The sequence below is a fragment of the Lipotes vexillifer genome, unplaced genomic scaffold (assembly GCF_000442215.2).
Source record: "Lipotes vexillifer unplaced genomic scaffold, Lipotes_vexillifer_v1.1 scaffold541, whole genome shotgun sequence".
In the NCBI taxonomy this organism is placed as follows: Eukaryota; Metazoa; Chordata; class Mammalia; order Artiodactyla; family Lipotidae; genus Lipotes; species Lipotes vexillifer.
Window position 1 is genome coordinate 851,389 of NW_006771814.1, and position 16,323 is coordinate 867,711.

The 16,323-nt window shown below is 37.6% G+C and overlaps 1 protein-coding gene across 6 annotated transcripts in view; it reads left to right on the forward strand.

Moving 5' to 3' along the window:
• TRPC4 (transient receptor potential cation channel subfamily C member 4) overlaps positions 1 to 16,323 on the forward strand; it is a 168,254-nt gene that overhangs the window by 70,636 nt on the left and 81,295 nt on the right. For 5 of the 6 annotated variants that reach the window (XM_007447179.1, XM_007447178.1, XM_007447180.1 and 2 more), the window contains one exon: positions 6,214 to 6,732. The exons of the other annotated variant lie outside the window; for it this stretch is intronic. In XM_007447179.1, coding sequence (XP_007447241.1) covers positions 6,214 to 6,732 — 519 coding nt within the window. The remainder of the gene's footprint in view (positions 1 to 6,213; positions 6,733 to 16,323) is intronic. 6 annotated transcript variants of the gene reach the window in all.

The window sequence follows — 16,323 nt, forward strand, 5'->3', positions numbered from 1 at the left end:
TGAAAATTTCAAGTTCTAAATAACTGATGTTAAATTAATTTTTAAATATAACTCTAAGTTGAAACTCCCTTATGTTGGTTTGAATTAGAAGGTAGTCTGGGTGATTGAGAGAGGTAAATTTGATATTCATAATCCTGAGTTTCAAAAAATGTAGGTTTCAGTACATTATATACAAACAAATTTAAAAAGCAAGATGAGGGCTTCCCTGGTGGCGCAGTGGTTGGGAGTCCGCCTGCTGATGCAGGGGGCGCGGGTTCGTGCCCCGGTCTGGGAGGATCCCACGTGCCGCGGAGCAGCTGGGCCCGTGAGCCATGGCCGCTGAGCCTGCGCGTCCGGAGCCTGTGCTCCACAACGGGAGAGGCCACAACAGTGAGAGGCCTGTCCCTGAAACTTTGGATTTTCGATGGTGATTGCAGCTTCCTTGGGTACAAAATAAATTTCACTATGGTAAAAAAAAAAAAAAAAAAAAAAAAAGAAAAGTGTAAAAAGCAAGATGAAACAAGATTTTAACAAATTTTTATTGAAGTACTTGAAAAAAATTCTCATAACTTTTCACTTACTGTGCTATCAACTGGAGTATAAAAATAGTTTTTGAGTCATAGAAATTTCATGTTACAGGGGATACCCTCTTTCATATAACAGAAATATTAAGGGACTTTCACAAGATAATATAACTAATTGAGTACAGCCAGATTAGAATATGGATCTATTTAGTCTTAATAATTTAGGATACATCAAATAATATTGTATAAGTAAATTTCTTTTACTCAGTTTATACAACCCAGTTTAATAAATGCTGAATGCAAGGGAATGAATTCTTTTAAACTGGTTGAATGTCACTCCAGGATGAATTTCTCTTCTAGAAATGTATACTTCGGGATTAATAGTTCAAAAATGTATATGTTAGTCACAAAGAGACATTTCTATATTTGGGTAAGATGTCACATATGCCTCAGACTGGTGCCGAGTGATTTCAAGGTAAAGCATTTGGTTGAATTTGAGAAAAGCTAGCAGTTTATGGGTTAATAGTTAATCACTTGAACTGATTAATGGGTGTTAATTAGCTTATGTGTAGGTCAGTCATTGTGAATGCTATGTGACATGAAAATGATTCAGTTAATAATGTAACTAATGTTATGATAAGGCTGAGAAAAAGACGTTGAACAAATACTCATTCATAAATCTTAGACAGAAGAAAAGCCAGAGCAAACTTCCAGCTACGCAACCTAAGAAACAGGGACATGAATTTGGTTTCCAGATCCTCTTTTAACTGCCTCTTCTACTTAGTTGTAGATTACTGGATCAACTGTATAATTCAATCAGTTGGAATTTGTTAAACGGTGGAGTGTGTTGTTTGTTTACGAGTAATGTGAGTATACATTTTCATGCATGTATGTTTGCCTGGGTGTAGTGTTTTTATGTCTGTAGAGTTTACTTCAGCTAAAATAAGTCAAGCATAGTGTGATTTTTATCTACAGGGTTATCCTCATGATCTTTATATCCATCCTTAAATATGCCAAATGGCAAATTTGAAAAATTTGGAAAAATACAATATTTCTATCAAAACCATTTTTAGGTAATAGCTACCAAGCACTTCTAGTGACCTATTTATTTATTTTAATGCTAGAAAAATATGCTTTTCACTTGTAACGTTGGCACCACAAAAGGAAAGAGGGAGAGTTGCATATTGAAGATATTGGATAAAGCAAAGCACAGGATGGAGACAGAAAATAGACTGGTGAATGAAGCACGAAAAAGAGGGAGCAAGCCCATTCTCTGCATTTTCTAAATGTTTCTGAGATCAAATGCCTTATATTTTAGACTTCTTTAAATTTCTGAGTATTTAGTAGATAGCAAAGTGGCTACTCAACGGATAAATTTCTCAGCTGAGGGAGCTCAGCAAACAGCAGTCTCTCAGCTTGCTGCCCTCTTCCTGTCTTCAATATCACCATCTTCCAAGGCAAGAGGTCGTGTGGGTGGCACTCTCATCTTTCCAATGAAGTCAGTAAGAAGTGGCCTTTTATCAATTGTTATTCATAGCCAGCTAACAGACCGAAGAGAGGGGAAAGTTCATTGGCCCTTATTTGATTTAGGACTTCTCTGAAAGTCCCCTTTCAGGGCAAGATTTTGCAAATGTGCCATTAGCACATGGCCATTCTGTAATGGAACTTTGAATTGTTTAGTTCTGTTGACCAGCTTTCCCTCCCAGAAAAGTAGACATTAAAGAAAATGAAATCTGAACTGGAAGGTATCTCAGGGCATCTGGACTAGACCTCTCTTATTTTCTGATATCTTTGCTTCAAACTGTTCTATTCCATGCTTGTTCTCTCTCACACCCCCAGCACCGCTTGATGGGTCACATGCACAGCCTCTCCTTTTCCATTCTACAACCCTAGTTCAGACTGCACTCGTTACCAGGCTCCGTTATCTGCCTCTACCCATCTACCTCTTAATTCAAGAATCAAAATATGCTAGCGGGATGTTAATACTTCGGAATTACTCCATCACTCTCCTGGTTCAATTCTTCCATGACTCCACCAATGTCTACAAAATAAGGCGATTCAAAACCTTCCCTCATCTTGCCCTGATCTACACTGATGCATTTTATGATTATTTATCTCTATATGATTTATCCCATACTCTAAAGAAAGTATTTGCTATGAATCCATCTTTCTTATTTTCTTCTTGTTGTCATTTTTCCTGTAACTTTTCTACATTGCTAGTTCCAACCAATCTTAAGTTTAAATTCCTCCTAAAATCCTTTTCTAATTCTACCAAGTAAAAATAATGTCTTCTCTAAATTCATTTCCCTTTTGCTTTATTCATACTCTCCTTAGGGAATTTACTAATTTTTTATGCTAAAACCGTTTGCATAGTATTATACTGTGTGTGTGTGTACACGGATGTGTGGGTTTGTGTACACACGCACCATAGTTTTAGGACTAAGGAGAATAATTATGATTATCCTCAGAGAAGTATAAAAGGCCTTAGAAAAATTCAGTACCCAACCCTGATAATAAATAATGAATAATCCAATTCAAAATGATTGCTTAAAAAGTTGAATGGTGTAAATAAATAGATGGATAGATAGATTGATAGATAAATAACTGGGAATACCAAGTATAATTTGTGGTGGGCATGAAAATTGTTATCACTGCTTAAGAAAATTGTTTGACCCAGAAATTCCATTGCTAGATACAAGACCAACAGACATGGACAAAAATGTGCATAAGAGCAATATTCTGAATAGCCACAGACTGGAAACCACACAAATATCATCAAAAATAGAATGGTAAATAAATTGTGCTATATTCATAAATCAGAATATTATGCAGAATTGAAGTAACAAAAACGATTGCTACTAACAATATGAATATATTTCAAAGAGCTAATGTGGAATGGAGAAAGCTAGACATAAAAAGTACATACTTTAATTTGTTTATATAAAGTTAAAAAATATGTGAAAGTAATCTGTGGTGACAGCAGTTAGATTTGTGATTACAAAATGGAATGACTGGGAGGTGACAAGAGGGAGGTCCCTGGGGTGCAGGCACTCTTCTAGATTTATATTTTATAAATTTATTTTATTTTTGGCTGCATTGGGTCTACGTTGCTGCGCGTGGGCTTTCTCTAGTTGCAGCAAGCGGGGACTACCCTTTGTTGCGGTGCATGGGCTTCTTCTCATTGCGGTGGCTTCTCTTGTTGTGGAGCACCGGCTCTAGGCACGCAGGCTTCAGTAGTTGTGGCATGCGGGCTCAGTAGTTGTGGTGCACGGGCTTAGTTGCTCTGGGGCATATGGGATCTTCCTGGACCAGGGCTCAAACCCGTGTCCCCTGCATTGTCATGCAGATTCTTAACCACTGTGCCACCAGGGAAGCCCTCATCTAGATTTTTGTCTGTGTCTTGTCACACAGGTGTGTTCACGTTTTAATAAAGGTTTCAAGATGTACACTGATCTCTGTGCATTTTACTGTATGTATGTATGCTATACCTCAATAACAAGTTCAAAATGAATAATTATTGCAATGAATCAAAATATATTGAATAAAATAAAGGAAGAATCCATGGGTTCATTAGTAATACTCAATAATTAAGAGGAGAAGAGAGAAAAATTGTACATACAGAAGAATGCCAATTACTAAACTTAGAAGTGATGGAAGAATAAGAAAACCCCCAGTTTTCAGACTCCATGTAATACTTGATTCAGATGTGTAATTAGCACTCAATAACAGGCAATTGTTTAAGTGTTTTTGTTTTATTGTTATTTTTCAATGCAATGCTTACTTACCCTCTGGGACCTGGATAAACAATCACCTGTGCATGCTGGGCTGACCTGTCAGAGTCCCAGCAGTCTACTGTCTGTTAAGTATATATAGTTTATGTGTTTATTTGAATATAACTGGTGAAAGTGATGGGTTTTTTTAAAAAGCAGTAGTGATTTGGGGTTTTTCTGAGTTTTGTTTTGCTATTTCATTCCATTCTTGACCAAAGCTTCCTTTAAGTCATTTATTTGGAAAATTGTCACACTAACGTAAAGGAAGGGATGGGGGAAATACATAAATTGTCTTCTAAAAAATTAAATAAAATACTGAATATGTTAAAAATATGTATATATATATATATATATATATATATATATATATATATATATACATAGTGTGTGTGTCTTATGAAATAAATGGATATTCAAAATGGCCAGATGAATTAAAAGCATTTGAGTTTAATTATTCTCATATAAAGATAACACCTCTACTTAAAAGTAGTGCTACTGAAGTTTCATATGACTTTCGTTTTTCTCTACATAGTTGTTTTCTTTTGATCCTTTTGTGGTTTTAATCATATTTGACCAGCAGCATATTTTAATGTGACGTGTCATCACTTTGTCTGCCATGCCTGTTTAACTTGTCCTTATGTAGCATTTATTTTCATAGAGGCCTCTATGACTTTGCACCATCAGGAAGAAATACTAAACCAAAAATTGTAAAGCAGCAGGGTGTAGTGCAGTACGTACAGGCCTGGGTGTCAGACAGATGGACCTAGGTTCAAATAGCAGGATTCCCACTTACTCACCAAGAGACCATGTCTATAAAATGTGAATAATGAATAGTGAGGGTGGATGTGCTTTAGGCCTACTAAATAGTGCCTATTAAATTATTTTTGTCATTACCATTCCTAGAGTATAACCCAAAGGAAATTGTTCATAAGAGCATTGGTGACCTGATTCATTGGGAAGCATTTCTTTCTTATTTTTTTTCTTTTTTAACAGCTTTATTGTGATATAATTCACAGACCATAACATTCACCCACTTAAAGTATACTATTCAGTGATTTTTAGTATATTCACAGGGTTGTGCAACCATAACTACAATATTAGAACATTTTTATCACCCTCAAAAGAAACTTTGTGTCCTAGCAGTCACCTCCCATCCCTTCCATTAACCCCAAGCCTAGGCAATCACTACTTTCTCCATATACAGATTTGCCCATTTTGGATATTTTATAAAAATGGAATCATACAATATGTGATCTTTCGTGACTGGCTTCTTTCACTTAGCATAATGTTTTCAAGGTTCTTCCACAGGAAGCATTTATTTCTAATAACAGCGATGTTAGAATGGGGCCCCTCTTGTCATCTGGAAAATATACCATAAAGGAATGGATGAAAACGGAAAGCAGAGGGGCTAGCACTCTTGCGTTCCTCTGCCACCTGTAATCGCAGGGTGGATCTTAGGACTGCAGAAGATAAAACACAAACAAACAAGCAAAAAACCTGACTGAAGAATTTAAAACCTTCTATTGCAGAGGAAGATCTTGGGTTTAAAACAAATCATTAACTATTTTGTAGCGTCTTTCTTATTATTTATGGAGCCCATATCACTGGGAAAGAAAAGCAAAGATTGTCAGCCAGAAAATAAGTTGGGAGCAAGAAAGTCTTTTATCAAAGAGTTTCCATAGGCACTGAGTTTAAGGTATCATGAAATGTCACAATTCGGATTGAACAAAGAATAATGTGTCATTCTATTGCAGAGCTAGTTTTTGTTTAATTTTCTATTGTCTTTTTAGGGGAAAAAAGCCCTAACTCTTCTGCAAAAAAACCAAAAACCTGGCAAAAAGACTTATGAATCTTGTTCAACATTGCTATAGCGCGTTGTTTAAATTCACAGGCTTGAGCAAATGCGTTACTACTCACGAACTCTGCTTTCTTTTTTCTAGGTGCCTCCCATACTCCTTGATAAGCAGTTCTCTGAATTCACTCCGGACATTACACCCATCATTTTGGCAGCCCATACAAATAATTATGAGATAATAAAACTTTTGGTTCAGAAAGGCGTCTCGGTGCCCAGACCCCACGAGGTCCGCTGCAACTGTGTCGAATGCGTGTCCAGCTCGGATGTGGACAGTCTCCGCCACTCCCGCTCCAGACTCAACATCTACAAGGCCCTGGCCAGCCCCTCTCTCATCGCCCTGTCCAGTGAAGACCCTTTTCTCACAGCCTTTCAGTTAAGTTGGGAGCTCCAGGAACTGAGTAAGGTGGAAAATGAATTCAAGTCAGAGTATGAGGAGCTGTCACGACAGTGCAAACAATTTGCTAAGGACCTGCTGGATCAGACAAGAAGTTCCCGCGAGCTGGAAATCATTCTTAATTACCGCGATGACAACAGTCTCCTAGAAGAACAAAGTGGAAATGATCTCGCGAGACTCAAATTGGCCATTAAGTACCGTCAGAAAGAGGTGAGTTTTGCCAGACTTTATCCATCAAAATGCCACAGAATTTAAATGGCAGTGAGGGAAACTGGTACTCCAAAATTAGGTTGGGGGTTTAAAGCATTTTCTGTTTAACTGTAAGTGGATGTTATTTATTGTTTGCCAGATTACTGATGATGAAACACATTGAAGAGGGGCGGTAAGTAGGTTAATAATTAGTGATGGTTTTTGACATCTGTGTTAAAATGTACACAGTTAATGATGTGTGATGGTAAAACTAATGAATTTTAGAATCTTTGCACTAAGAGTTCTGGTTCTGCCATTTCTAAGTTTTGCTACTTTAGAGGGTCACACAGATCTCTTTTGAGTTTCGGTTTTCTCATCTGCTTAAGGGACTTTATATTTGATTTTATATATATATATTTCTTTATACATATAAAATATTTTACAGATTTGTAGGAAGTGTAAAATGAGTGGATGTGTGTGAAGGCTCTTAGTAAATTATAAGGTATGATCCTAATAAAATACATTATTAGAAGTTATTAACAAAGGAAAGCCTTTAGTCCAACAGCAGATGAAAATACTAAAACTTCCTTCATGTCTGGCTTAGTTTCTTGATTTGTCGGGAATGAGAAGTTAAGAAGTCAATTGCAAATTGCAGAAGAGTAATAAATTTTTCATTAGACTTCCATGGATTTGAACATTAAATAAGGAAAATTCAGATCTATTACACTTATCACCTAGTGTAATTGTTGTTTCCATCACTGATTTTGAGTAAGTTCTCAAAAATCTATTTACTTCTACCTCCAGAAAATATTGTTTTCTTTTCATTGGTGAATTATAGTAATTGTTCTAGAACAAAGGTGGGAAAAAACTATGTATGTAATATAAGATGAAAAAGAAAGAGAAAAAGAAACTTCTGAAAAAAATGTATTCATATTTTTTTAACTTGGCCCTAAATATTCTACATTAGCACTGACTGCTTTATCTGTTGCTACTTACTAAATACTTAAGATCGAAGTTACCTGAATTTGCTTCTTTGAGTTTTTCCTGTAGTTCTTTTGCCACTTGTCATGGGAGCCTAAAAGTAATTAACAATCTTTTCCCTGAACAACAAAAGAAACAGCTTCTTTCCTGTGCATTCCCACTGATTCTAAAATCACATGTACTAGTATCAACTCATTTTTTTAGCGTATTGTGTTTAGGACTCAGGGCTCTTTTTTTTTTTTAAGGGACTAGAATAATTTTAATATGCAACTAGAAGAAATTGATGAAAAATTTCACATGATTAAAGATTGTAAAATACTAAATATGAAACTTACAAATACACCAGACAGATTTAATTGATATTTATAGGACATTCCATCCAAAAAGCAGCAGATTACACTTTCTTCTCAAGTGCACATGGAACTTTCTCCAGGATAGATCACATCTTGGGTCACAAATCAAGCCTCAGTAAATTTAAGAAAATTGAAATCATATCAAGCATCTTTTCTGACCACAACGCTATGAGATTAGAAATGAATTACAGGGGAAAAAAATGTAAAAAACACAAACATATGGAGGCTAAACAATATGTTACTAAATAACCAAGAGATCACTGAAGAAATCAAAGAGGAAATCAAAACATACCTAGAGACAAATGACAATGAAAACACGACAATCCAAAACCTATGGGATGCAGCAAAAGCAGTTCTAAGAGGGAAGTTTATAGCTATACAAGCCTACCTCAAGAAACAAGAAAAACTTCAAATAAACAATCTAACCTTACACCTGAAGGAACTAGAGAAAGAAGAACAGACAAAACCCAAAGTTAGCAGAAGGAAAGAAATCATAAAGATTAGAGAAGAAATAAGTGAAATACAAACAAAGAAAACAATAGCAAAGATCAATAAAACTAAAACCTGGTTCTTTGAGAAGATAAACAAAATTGATAAACTATTAGCCAGACTCATCAAGAAAAAGAGGGATAGGACTCAAATCAATAAAGTTAGAAATGAAAAAGGAGAAGTTACAACGGACACCGCAGAAATACGAAGCATCCTAAGAGACTACTACAAGCAACTCTATGCCAATAAAATGGACAACCTGGAAGAAATGGACAAATTCTTAGAGAGGTATAACCTTCCAAGACTGAGCCAGGAAGAAATAGAAAATATGAACAGACCAATCACAAGTAATGAAATTGAAACTGTGATTAAAAATCTTCCAACAAACAAAAGCCCAGGACCAGATGGCTTCTAAATGTTTGATGGAATTTGTTGAATTCCATCAAACATTTAGAGAAGAGCTAACACCCATCCTTCTCAAACTCTTCCAAAAAATTGCAGAGGAAGGAACACTCCCAAACTCATTCTATGAGGCCACCATCACCCTGATACCAAAACCAGACAAAGATACTACAAAAAAAGAAAATTACAGACCAATATCACTGATGAATATAGATGCAAAAATCCTCAACAAAATACTAGCCAACAGAATCCAACAACACATTAAAAGGATCATACACAAAGAAAAAAAAAAAAAAGAAAGAAAGAAACTTACAAGTAATTGCATGCATTAGAACTGATAAAAACTTTCCATCTAAGTGTGCATACTGTAGCCACACCTTCTTTCAGGTAAATTTCTGGCCATCTAAGAACTATTGGAAAGATGTCTTTTTGTTGGTATCCAGTAACTCATCTCTGTATCATTGAAATAAAATATCATATGAAACACATGAAGCCTGTGAAATGGATATAATCCTCTTTTCTGCTCCTAATCAGGTATGTGATGTTAGACCAATTATCCTTTAAGTTTTTGTTTTCTCACCTTTAAAATAGGAAAATACTGCCTACTTCATAGCTCAGTAGTTAAGATGAAGCATGACAACACAAGTCCAGATCTAGGCATACTTCCTGGCATATTTGTCCACTGAAGAGGAGCTATCTATTATATTTAGTTATTACTGTTATTATCATTGTTTTTGCTTATCCCCTCATGGACCCTCAGTATAAAAAGCTAAGTGCATTTGCTATGAAGCAAATGCGGCTTCATTATTAAATGTTTTAATATTTGTACTGAATATTTATCTAGCCGTCATGGGTTGAATTGCACTTTTGAATTGGTAGTTTGGGATTGACACATACACACTGCTAAAAATAAATTAATTAATAGGAAAATTTTTAAGTTTATCCTCTTACAGTCTATTGTTATAATCACTATGCTAAACTGTTTATATTAAAAAGACATTCTCATCAAAAATGTATAATGTATAAACTTTATCTCAGACCCTAGGGCTGTCCATGCTCTAATTCTTCCATTATCAGCTTTAAAAGTAACTTAGATTATATACTACACACTTGATTTTAATTTGTCCTTCTGCCTTGTTTTTTTTTTGGTGGTACACGGGCCTCTCACTGTTGTGGCCTCTCCCGTCGCGGAGCACAGGCTCTGGATGCGCAGGCTCAGCGGCCATGGCTCACGGGCCCAGCCTCTCCGCGGCATGTGGGATCTTCCCAGACTGGGGCATGAACCCGTGTCCCCACTCTCAACCACTGCGCCACCAGGGAAGCCCTGCCTTGCATTTTTAAAATATATTTTAGGTGGTTGATTATGTATGGCCTTTGAACCTGACTGCTACATGCTACACCTCAAAATCAGGAACTGTTATCATAGCAGAGCTCATCAAAAATGCCAGACATATGGTAGGGTTTTGATACATGAGGCTACACTGAGTGACGTAAGTAATTAAGAGACTTGTAAAAGGGATAAAAAACAGCATTTCTTTAGCTTACTTTCCTCTTCCTCTGTTCTCCGGAGCTCACTCATTGACCAGTTTCTGGGCCCTGCCTCTGTCCTCCAAGCAAGTGCCCACACCGGCTGTTGCTAGGCAAAGGCAAAAGATGATCAAGGCTCCCCAAGGCCTCAGCCCAGCCCCCTCCTGGGGACCAAACATTTCAGCACCTGCCACTGGATAATGGATGAAGCAAATGCCTGTTCAGGACTTGTCAGCCCGGCTGACGGAACTATGACAGGTCATTAGGCATTTAATTTAACACTAGGATTTTAGAGCTTGGAATTCAATCCCATGAGTTTCTTTACAGCTAATTAATGACATGCAACCACTTTTCCTAATTCATATCTGAAAATGATTGTTTCTGTTTCTTCCACAATTAAATATGAAATTGTATATGTCCACAACATTGTATAACTTCAACCTTTTAAACTGCACTGATTAGAGTGTCATAAATGTATATCTTTCAAAACATAAAATAGCAATTTTTAACTTTAAGTTAGATATAAAACATAGCTTGTATTTGATACTGCTTTAATAAATACAAAAAGGAAACGATTCAGGAATTTATTTTTAAAGAGGTATATTCTTCTGTTCACCTAATAAAAATGCGTTGCGTCAGCAGGATAAACAACTCTTTCCAATGTAGCCTTCATTTGCCGCAGACATAAACTAAAAACATTAGGTTAGTTTGGGATTGACATGTATACACTACTATATTTAAAATAGATAACCAACAAGGACCTACTGTATAGCAAAGGGAGCTCTGCTCAATACTCTGTAATAACCTAAATGGGAAAAGAATTTGAAAAGAATAGATGTATGTATATGTATAACTGAATCACTTTGCTGTACACCTGAAATAGCACAACATTGTAAATCAACTATAGACCAATGTAATATAAAATTTTTTAAAAACATTAGGTTAATGATAGTATCTTTGAAAATTTTCATAGTGAATTAGAAACCTTCTCTTGGTCCTCCAGTGAATTACTTTTTTGTATAAAACTGGTGCTTCTGACTCCATGATGATTGACAAACAAGGGTAGCAATAACATCAGCTCTTTTTCACTATTCAGGTCTGATCATTTCATTTGTCAGTGATGAAGAACAATTTCTTTTGCTCCTTTTGCAAAAAATTCACATTTTGGGGGGACCATGCATCTTGCAGAATCTTCGTTCCAAGACCAGGGATCGAACCCGTGCCCCCTGCAGTGGAAGCGTGGAGTCCTAACCACTGGACCTCTAGGGGGTTTCCCCAAATTCACATTTAAATTTGAGGGTTATTTTCATTTGGGTCATTATTTAATGTTTCATATCTTCTCTGTCACTCATCATGAAACAAAATTAAGAATCACCACTTTTTGAAATTATGGATTTAACAGCTTATCCCAACCTACATATTTCCTGGAAAATACAAAAACCCAATAGGTTGTCTTTTAGAACTTTATGGAACAGAAACATAACTGTTCTCAAGAAAACCTAATGGTTTGAGATACAATATAAAGTCTTGCTCAAGATCCCTTATAAATTATGGGAAGAGGGAGCTTTTAAACTTCTCTTACCCTCACTGTCCTTCGACCATATGAGCCATATTCACATTTTTTCTCAATAAAGGTTAGTTGTTCTTTGTCTCAATTCTTGGAAACAGAAACATACAGTAAAACCCTCTAGGTTGTATGATGCCTGTGCTATAATTTGGTGATTCGTGATTCTGAAGCTGAATTCGAAAGCTGAGTGTTTACAGATTGCTTCTAGGTAATATAGAACTGGGAAAGCAATCCCATAAGGTCATATTTTTATTCTTTGGGTCACACTCTGTTTCCTTTTCCCCTTCAGCTTTAGGGAGTACTCAGTGGCATGCCCTCTGCTGCCACAGAAAAATACGAAAATACTAAGACCTGTTTCCTTTATGGTTTTTACTTTCATCTGCCCCGTTGCAAGCTCCCTGCGTGTTGTAAGAAGGCCTGCTTTTCCTCATTCCAAAACACGACTTCAGTTTTAAATGTGGGGCACTATTGCTGTTTTTCTCCATGGCATTCTCTGGGCTCAGTTATTTTCCCCAGGTGGCTCTGAAACATTCTCCTCTAATATCAGGGCATGGGGGGAGCTGGAAATCTTGTTGGCAGCTGCTATTAAGTAAACATATGAGGAACCTAGTGGATGGGCTTAGGGAGCTCTAGCCAAGAGCTGCTCCTTCTCTCTCCAAGTGCAAGTCCACATGAGCTTGCAGGGTGTCTGTTCTACGCCAGAAACAGTGGACAGCAAAATGAGAAGACAGCAAGCCCTAGGCCAGGTTTGGATTTCTTCCAGAAGTGTCCTAGAGGCTAGAATTTTATTCTTGCTTAGGTAATACAGTGAAGTTCGTGTGTGTGCATGTGTGTGTACTGCAGTACTTAATCAAGCAGAAAATGCTGACTATAAGCTAAAAATACCTTTGTAGCTAGATTCCACTAACGTTTTACATGCTACCTTCCTCATTTATGATGTTTTCATTTTCTTTCCTCCTTCTCTCCCTGTCCTCCTTCCTTATTAGCCCCTTCACTCACTTATTTAAGAGAGCCTTTAGGGCTTCCCTGGTGGCGTAGTGGTTGGGAGTCCGTCTGCTGATGCAGGGGACACGGGTTCGTGCCCCGGTCCGGGAAGATCCCACATGCCGTGGAGCGGCTGGGCCCGTGAGCCATGGCCGCCGAGCCTGCGCGTCCGGAGCCTGTGCTCCGCAACGGGAGAGCACACAGCAGTGTGAGGCCCGCGTACCGCAAAAAAAAAAAAAAAAAAGAGAGCCTTTACTATTTTCTACTTGCTGGTGATGCTGAAATCAAAGACAAATGCCTTACCCTCAAACAACTACCAGATTATTAGGGATGGAAGTCAACACAACTGTCATAGTGTGGGCTACAGAGGCTGTGGCAGGGCTGCCTTCCTGGAGCCCAGGAAAATGCCTCCTAATTTGGTCTGAAGGTTTTAGGGGAGACTTCCTGAAGAAGAAAGCGTCTTAATTGGGTTTCCATGGAAAACCAGGAGTCATCCAGGCAGAGAAGTTACAAAAAGTCATTACGGGAAGAAACACCATGTACAGATGCAGGGAGGCAAAAAAGAGGATGGAGGATGGAGAATCCCTTCATTATTATTTTTTTAAATTAAGGTCCATCTGATTCATTTTTAAAAATTGTAGTATAGTTGATTTACAATGTTGTGTTAGTTTCAGGGGTACAGCAGAGTGATTCTGTTATACATATATATTCTTTTATATATGTATTCTTTATATATTCTTTTTCAGATTCTTTTCCATTATAGGTTATTACAAGATATTAAATATAGTTTCCTGTGCTATACGGTAGGTTCTTGTTGTTTATTTTATATATAGTTGTGTGAATCTGCTAATCCCAGACTCCTGATTGATACCTTCCCCCATCCCCTTTAGTAACCATAAATTTGTCTTTTATGTCTGTGGGTCTGTTTCTATTTTGTAAATAAGTTCATTTGTGTCACGTTTTTTGGTTCCACACTAAGTGATATCACGTGATATTTGTCTTTCTCGGTCTGGCTTACTTCAGCCGGTATGATCATCGCTAGGTCCATCCATGTTGCTGCAAATGGCATGATTTCATTCTTTTTTATGGCTGAGTAGTATTCCACTGTATATATGTACCACATCTTCTTATCCATTCCTCTGTCAATGGGCATTTAGGTTGCTTCCATGTCCTGGCTATTGTAAATACTGCTGCTATGCACATTGGGGTGCATGTATCTTTTCAAATTATAGTTTTGTCTGATATATGCCCAGGAGTGTGATTGCTGAATCATATGGTAGCTCTATTTTTAGTTTTTTGAGGAACCTCCGTACTGTTCCCCATAGTGGCTACACCAATTTGCATTCCCACCAACAGTGCAAGAGGGTTCCCTTCTCTCCACACCCTCTCCAGCATTTATTGTTTGTGGATTTGCTGATGATGGCCATTCTGACTGGTGTGAGGTGATACCTCATTATAGTTTTGATTTGCATTTCTCCAATAATTTGCGATGTTGAGCATCTTTTCATGTGCCTCTTGGTCATCTGTATGTCTTCTTTGGAGAAAATATCTATTTAGGTCTTCTGCCCGTTTTTGATTGGGTTGGGGTTTTTTTGTTTTTTTTGACATTGACCTGTTACGAGCTGTTTGTATATTTTGGAAATAAGCCCTTGTTGGTCACATTGTTTGGAAATATTTTCTCCCATTCTGTAGATTGTCTTTTTGCTTTGTTTATGGTTTCCTTTGCTGTACAAAAGCTTTTAAGTTTAATTAGATCCCATTTGTTTACTTTTGCTTTTATTTCCATTACTCTAGGAGATGCATCCAAAAAAATATTGCTGTGATTTATGACAAGGAGTGTTCTGCCTATGTTTTCCTCTAGGAGTTGTAAAGAATCCCTTCATTCCTTCTGCCCTCATTCCCACCCTGTGGCCCCTGCTTCGGCCTTTCACTCTGCCTGGCACTCATGGATGGCTTCTGTATCAGGTCTCAGTTCATATTATCACCTTCCCAGCAAACATCCAGAATACCCACATAATCACTATCCTCTTCCTTCACCCTTTATTCCCAGGCATTCCCTTTACATCATAATGTTGTTACTATGGCCTTTATCACAGCCTGAAAATATTCTGTTTATTTGTGTGTTTAATTGTTTTTATCTGTCTTTCTTCACCTATATCTGTTATCTTGTCTGACTTCATTGTCAGTGAAAGTCTAGTGCTTGGAATAGTGCTTAGGACACAGGAGTGCTAAATAAATGATCATAAATTGGAGGAGTGGCAGGAGCTGAGATGAGAGAAAATGCCAAAGAATAGGTTGTAAAGGGATCAGCAATCCTAAGGCTCATGGGTTTCCTAGAATCTGTGAAATTTAATCATGGTTTAAATATACAAATCCATATAATCTCTATTATTTTCTCAAACTGCTGTTTCCCAGAGATGAACTCATTATCTCCCCCTTTAAGCCTGGCTCCTCTTCTGTCGTCTCTGTTCGAGTATAAGGCCTTCCCAGTTACTCATGCTAGAAATCTGATTCTCATGATGATTTTATATGCATCACCTCCCAAAGTTTGATGTGGTAGATTAAAGATGGCTTCAACTGAGAGATGCCATCTAATTACCCTTCTCCGCGATCAGAACCTGCCTTGGCTACCTGCCTGAACCAATAGAATGCAAGAGAAGTGACTTTCTGTAACATCCAAGGCTTGGTTGTAAGAAGCCTTGCAGCTTCCACTTATGCTGTCTGGCAGCCCTGAGGTGCCGTGTGAGAATTCTGACTGTCCTAAAAAGGCCATCACATCGGAGAGGCCGTGAGAACACACTCTTGCTGATTGTCGCACCTGAGCCCAGCCTTCCAACCCTTCACTCCAGTGACAAGACTTACAAGAGAAGTGAACTTGGACCTTCTTTACACTCCCACACCAGGCCATCCTCTAGCTGGATACTGCTGAGTAACTTCTATTGATGCCATGTGAAACAGAAGAATCAACCAGCTGAGTCCTGCCCAAATTCCTGTTCCACTGTTATGGACTGAATGTTGTGTCCCCCTAAAATTCATCTGTTGACACCTAACCCCCAATAGACTGGTGTGGGTGATACCTCATTATAGTTTTGATTTGCATTTCTCCAATAATTTGCGATGTTGAGCATCTTTTCATGTGCCTCTTGGTCATCTGTATGTCTTCTTTGGAGAAAATATCTATTTAGGTCTTCTGCCCGTTTTTGATTGGGTTGGGGTTTTCAATAATTTGCGATGTTGAGCATCTTTTCATGTGCCTCTTGGTCATCTGTATGTCTTCTTTGGAGAAAATATCTATTTAGGTCTTCTGCC